At 34.2% G+C, this 6,920-nt stretch overlaps 1 protein-coding gene across 1 annotated transcript in view; it reads right to left on the reverse strand.

Annotated features, from left to right (window-relative positions):
- The window catches only part of LOC133640848 (trace amine-associated receptor 1-like), a 30,625-nt gene extending 24,084 nt beyond the window's left edge, over positions 1-6,541 (reverse strand). Inside the window, 1 exon segment of the mRNA XM_062034529.1 lies at positions 6,360-6,541. Coding sequence (XP_061890513.1) covers positions 6,360-6,541 — 182 coding nt within the window.
- Between the last annotated feature and the right edge of the window lie 379 nt (positions 6,542-6,920).

A 6,920-nucleotide genomic window follows, 5' to 3' on the forward strand; every position in this document is an offset into this window, starting at 1 on the left:
GCTTGTGGTGAAGAGGAAGGCAGTACATTGATACCCACTGGGACTGAAATATACATATAATATTAATTTGTACTTATTCTCAGTTTGTTGATTTTTACAAATATTGATGATATTGTTATATTTTCTTTCAATGATTGACCGCTTTTCTCAATTAGTGTGTGATTTAGTCGTTGCCGTTACATTTTTGTAAATTATTTAGGGTTTTCTGTTTGGCCTGATATAATTTCTTGTTATTATAACCATAACCAACAACAAAAAAAGATGGTTACACTTTATTATGGGGAACATATACTAAGTAACAAAGACTTACCGTATTTTTCGGACAACAAAGACTTACCGTATTTTTCGGACTATAAATCGCAGTTTTTTTCATAGTTTGGCCGGGGGTGCGACTTATACTCAGCAGGGCCGGCCCGTGGCATAGGCCGTATAGGCAAATGCTAAGGGCGCCGTCCATCAGGGGGCGCCACGCCAGTGCCACAAATGTTGGAGAAAAAAAATTAAAATAAATAAAAGTTGGTACTATTATTTCTAAATACAAAAAATAATCCCACGTTATTTAAAATGCAAAGTAAAGCCTATTTAATGGAAATATTATTTGTTACAACATTACTGTGCGCCCCCTCCCTTCCCGTATCATGACTCTTTTTGGACTCACCACGTCAAAAAATCAACACAAGATGTCAAAACGGCCAAAACTGTCAGGTACCCAGGGAAGAAAAAAGAGAAAAGAAGAGGAGAAACGAGAAAAAGACAGAGGTAGCAGGTAGGTAACGTTAGCCTACATTAAATTATTTGTCTGTTACAGAATGTGATAGTATCCTGGCTTTTTAGCATTAAGCTAATGCTACATGATTCGGCAATTGCTAATCAATAAATAGCTAGTTCTGTTTTAACGTCGGGTTAATATTGTGGAGGGGGCTAAATTGTTATGGAAAATAATAATGTAACGTTAGGTAATTACAGTACTCCCACCTTACATTCCTCAGGTACATTTGTATTAGATCTTTTAAGCAGGTGTTTTTTGTTGACATTGTTATTGCCTTCTGGTTAGCTAATGTTTGCCCTGCAGGTAATAGTCACTTTTCCACCCCTTTATATATTAGGTATAGTTGTAAGCCTAGTTGTTAACGTGCACATCATTAATGTTAATTAAGCAATATCACATGAGAGGGAATGCTGTTTTTTAATTTGAACACTGCTGTGATTCGGTTAAAGATAATCATGACATAACATTCTCATATGATATGTTAATTTGCTTTCTTTAAGTAAAAAAAAAGGTCAAAGACAAAGCTGTTCGGTTTCTTGTGAGTATATACACTTCACTGCCGATGTGGGGGGGCGCCACCTAAAATCTTGCCTAGGGCGCCAGATTGGTTAGGGCCAGGCCTGATACTCAGGAGCGACTTATGTGTGGAATTATTAACACATTACCGTAAAATATCAAGTAATATTATTTAGCTCATTCACGTAAGAGACTAGACGTATAAGATTTCATGGGATTTAGCGATTAGGAGTGACAGATTGTTTGGTAAACGTACAGCATGTTCTATATGTTATAGTTATTTGAATGACTCTTACCATAATATGTTACGTTAACATACCAGGCACGTTCTCAGTTGGTTATTTATGCCTCATATAACGTACACTTATTCAGCCTGTTCACTATTCTTTATTTATTTTAAATTGCCTTTCAAATGTCTATTCTTGGTGTTGGCTTTTATCAAATAAATGTCCCCAAAAAATGCGACTTATACTCCAGTGCGACTTATATATGTTTTTTTCCTTCTTTATTATGCATTTTCGGCCGGTGCGACTTATACTCCGAAAATACGGTAATTTAGAGTTATTTGGACACTAGGGGAACATATAAGGGTTAGGGGTTAGGGTTAGGGTTACTAATAAGCAATAATTCTGAGGTTATTGAGGGAAGACTCTTAGTTAATGGCTTACTGGTTGTATAATAAGGCATTAATATATATAATATAATAATATATATAATATATAATATATAATATATATAATAATATATATATATAATATAATAATATATATATATATATATATATTATATATAATATATATATATATATATATATATATATATATATATATATATATATATATATATATATATATATAATATATATATATATATATATATAATATAATAATATAATATATATATATAATATATATAATATATATATAATATATAATATATAATAATATATAATATAAATAATAAGGCAGAATAAGGCATTATAAGTACTTACCAATGACTAATTAAGAGCCAATATGTTACTAATTTGCATGTTAATAAGCAACTAATTCATGGTGAATATGTTTCCCCATACTAAAGTGTTACCAAAAAGACATATCACAAATTGTTTAAAGATGTTGAAAATAATTTCATGCAAAAAGTATCAGTGTCAGTATCGGCAATGCCTGATATCATGACTGCTTATGTTAGAAAATGAGCAGTATCACATGATACCGTGAATTCTATTATTGGCGCAGTTGGGAGAGTGGCCTGAGGTTCCTGGTTCGATCCCACCTACTACCAACGTTGTCACGTCCGTTGACAATGGTTAGTGAAGTGAGTGAAGTGAATTATATTATATAGCGCTATTCTCTAGTGACTCAAAGTGCTTTTACGTAGTGAAACCCAATATCTAAGTTACATTTAAACCAGTGCGGGTGGCACTGAGAGCAGGTGGGTAAAGTGTCTTGCCCAAGGACACAACGGATGGAGTTTAGGATGGCGTAAGTGGGGATCGAACCTGGAACCCTCAAGTTGCTGGCACGGCCACTTTACCAACCGAGCTATACCGCCCCTTGCATTAGCTCCTGCCATCAGTGTGGGAATGTGTGTGTGAATGGGTGAATGTGGAAATAGTGTCAAAGCGCACTGCAAAAACTGCAATCTAAGTAAGATGAAATATCTCAAATAAGGGTGATATTTGCTTATTTTCTGTCAGATAAGATCATTCTTCTCACTAAGCAGATTTTATGTTGGAGTGTTTTACTTGTTTTAAGGGTTTTGTCCTAATGATCTCAGTAAGATATTACAGCTTGTTGCTGAGATGTTATGACCTATTTTGAGTAAAACATGCTTGAAACTAGAATATCAACTGTTACAAAGCTGTGTCATCAACACTCACAAGTAAAAAACTACTTTTTTAAGGTAATCATTTCTTATTTCAAGCATGAAAAAAAAAAAAAATCATGACTTTGACACAATTGTGTCTCATAATTAAAACAGATGACAGCCAAATGACTTGGCGGTTTTATTTTCAATGAAACAATAGAAAACACGCACTCGTATCGTAGTACAGTTGGGCACAGTACAGTAAACTGACAGTAATATTTAAACATGTAACATTTCTAACAATTTTGAACAGAAATAGTTCATGCCCATTCAGATAAATTCTTCAAAATTACAATGAAAACATTTTGGCCGGGGGCCGGGCTGTATATATGCGCACTAATTGACCAAAGAGCACGCACTTGGCGCGATGATGTCATGTTGTCGATGGAAAAATGCATTTTAGTAGAGATGTCGATAAATGACTTTAAAATGTAATATCGGAAATGATCGGTATCGTTTTTTAATGATCGGTATCGTTTTTTTATTTTATTTTTTTAATTTATTAAATCAACATAAAAAACACTAGATACACTTACAATTAGTGCACCAACCCAAAAAACCTCCCTCACCCATTCACACTCATTCACACAAAAGGGTTGTTTCTTTCTGTTATTAATATTCTGGTTCCTACATTATATATCAATATATATCAATACAGTCTGCAAGGGATACAGTCCGTAAGCACACATGATTGTGCGTGCTGCTGGTCCACTAATAGTACCAACCTTTAACAGTTAATTTTACTCATTTTCATTAATTACTAGTTTCTATGTAACTGTTTTTATATTGTTTTACTTATTTTTTATTCAAGAAAATGTTTTTAATTTATTTATCTTATTTTATTTTATTAATATTTTAAAAAAGGACCTTATCTTCACCATACATGGTTGTCCAAATTAGGCATAATAATTTGTTAATTCCACGACTGTATATATCGGTATCGGTTGATATCGGTATCGGTATTAAAGAGTTGGACAATATCGGAATATCGGATATCGGCAAAAAGCCATTATCGGACATCCCTAATTTTTAGACGGCTAGTAGACCCCGCGAGTAACAAGCGGTTGCTTTGTTGCCTTTCCATTAAGAACAATAAATTAGTTTTAGTATACGTTGCTGGTTTCAAGAAATGTAATGCCGAGCGCTTATCATTATGTCAAGATAATGGCACTAGCATTTACTTCATTTAAGAATATTTTTCACATATTGAGCAAAAAGGTCTCTTTTTTTTTCTTTCTACCAAGAAAAGGGCACTTGTATTAGTGAGATATACTTATTTTAAGGTATTTTTGGGTTCATTGAGGTTAGCTAATTTGACTTGTTTTGGAAAGTCTTGACAAGCCACATTTTCTTGTTCTATTGGCAGATCATTTTGCTTAGTTCAAGTAAAATACCCCTCATTTTGTATTTTTTTTCCTTGTTTTTTAACACTGACTTTTTTGCAGTGCGCTTTGAGTACCTGGATTGGTCACACACTGCGTAGGCACAATAAATCTATCACAAAACATGCTCTAACATGGAACCCGCAAGGCAAGAGGAAGAGAGGAAGGCCTAGAGCAGGGGTGTCCAAACTTTTTCCACTGAGGGGCCGCACACGGAAAAATTTAGCATGCGGGGGCCATTTGATATTTTTCATTTTCAAACCTTAACAAAATATATGATTTTTTTTAAAACCTTTAGGGCTCCCGGGGACCATAAAGGGTCTCAGTCATTAAAATGTAAAAAATAAGACAAATTATAATTTTTTTTAAATTTAACGCTTACAGTAATCTCTATATCAACTTCAGGTTGATATAAAGTAAAAAAAAAATTAAAAAAAATTATGCCTTTTCTGTCAAAGACAACTTTGTTATTTATAGTAAAACTGAAATATGCCGTATTTAGTAATTAGAGCCTAAAAGATCAATAATGCAGGACACCATTGATTTTAATTCTTTAATATTTTTGAGTAATCCCAGTGAAATGTTAAATAAAATCCTACATAAATATATTATGGATCAAAAGGTCCCCCACTCAAAGTGATACATTTTTATTAGTTTTAAAAAAAAACTTTTAACACTTAAATTACAAGATCAACTTCAGATATATATGTCGATTTTACGTTTGAACTATTATTTTGTTTGTTTTATGCTCTTTTGTCAAATAAAACTTTGATGTTTTTTTTATGGCAACCACACAATATATGCAATATGTCTATTCTTGGTGTAGGGTTTTATCAAATAAATGTCCCCAAAAATGCGACTTATACTCCAGTGCGACTTATATATGTTTTTTTCCTTCTTTATTATGCATTTTCGGCCGGTGCGACTTATACTCCGAAAAATACGGTAATTTAGAGTTATTTGGACACTAGGGGAACATATAAGGGTTAGGGGTTAGGGTTAGGGTTACTAATAAGCAATAATTCTGAGGTTATTGAGGAAGACTCTTAGTTAATGGCTTACTGGTTGTATAATAAGGCCATGCAGAATAAGGCATTAATAAGTACTTACTAATGACTAATTAAGAGCCAATATGTTACTAATTTGCATGTTAATAAGCAACTAATTCATGGTGAATATGTTTTCCCCATACTAAAGTGTTACCAAAAAGACATATCACAAAATTGTTTAAAGATGTTGAAAATACTTCATGCAAAAAGTATCAGTGTCAGTAACACTCGGCAACCACACAATATATGCAATATTTTTTCCACATGAAACATTTTAAAGTGACATTTTTTAAGTAATAATTCATTGAAACAGAGATTTTTTGTCTTATTTTTTTTGTGCAAGGGCAAAAAAAATAAAATAAACAAAGACAAAAGAAAAAAAAAACAGCCTGCATGGCAGCTTTGTGTCAACATTGTAACTTTTTCTCATTAGATTTCACCTCATTCCACTTTTTTTAAAATGTTTTTTTAAATTTTTGCAATACTATCACTACTTTGGACACTTCTGGCCTAGAGCCACCTGGAGAAGAAACACAGAGCAGGAGATGAAGGCGCAAGGGCTGCCATGGCAACAACTGGAGCGGAGGGCACAAGACCGAAGGGGATGGAGGAGTTTCATCAATGGCCCAAGCATAACCCATTTAATATTGGGGTCCATATTGTCACACCATCATTGCCCAGTCCTACCAATCAAACCATAAAACCTGTCAAACATGCCAAAGTACATTCAAGTAAAACAGCTAATATTACGTCAAATCAAAGTACAATCGGCACAATCCGATGATGACCAGAAGGTTCCCACATATTGTCACAGCAGACAACAGAGCAAGGAGAACATAGACTGAAACACAGGTCACGGAAGGCCGGCTGCTAAATGACACAGATGCATTGTCAGATTCATAACAAGGATGCATGACGTTAAGATCATAGGTCCAGTTGACCATGGACTCTGCTCCCATTCTCCTCGATATCTGCAATAATCACGCACAATATTAGTGGAATGAACATGCACTTCATGCACGTCGGGACAAACAGGACTCTCACCTGCAGACGCCTCCTCAGGTGTGTGTGTCGCAGCCATCAAGCCATATTTATAATCACCGATCATAAGCATATTCCACAAACAAAATCTCTCCTCCAATCAGATGGAATGTGAGTTGGGCCTCATTCTCGGGTATGATTTAGCATGTCATACTTCATAATACCCGAGGTCCTTTCCTAAAGGTTGAATAACACAACTAGAAATTGAAGCTATTAAAGAGGCCCTGTTATGCAAAAGCAACTTTTCTTACCTCCTTCTTTGTCTCATTTTGTCCACCAAAAGTTTTATACTGTGCG

The sequence above is a fragment of the Entelurus aequoreus genome, linkage group LG23, assembly GCF_033978785.1.
Source record: "Entelurus aequoreus isolate RoL-2023_Sb linkage group LG23, RoL_Eaeq_v1.1, whole genome shotgun sequence".
Classification (NCBI taxonomy): domain Eukaryota; kingdom Metazoa; phylum Chordata; class Actinopteri; order Syngnathiformes; family Syngnathidae; genus Entelurus; species Entelurus aequoreus.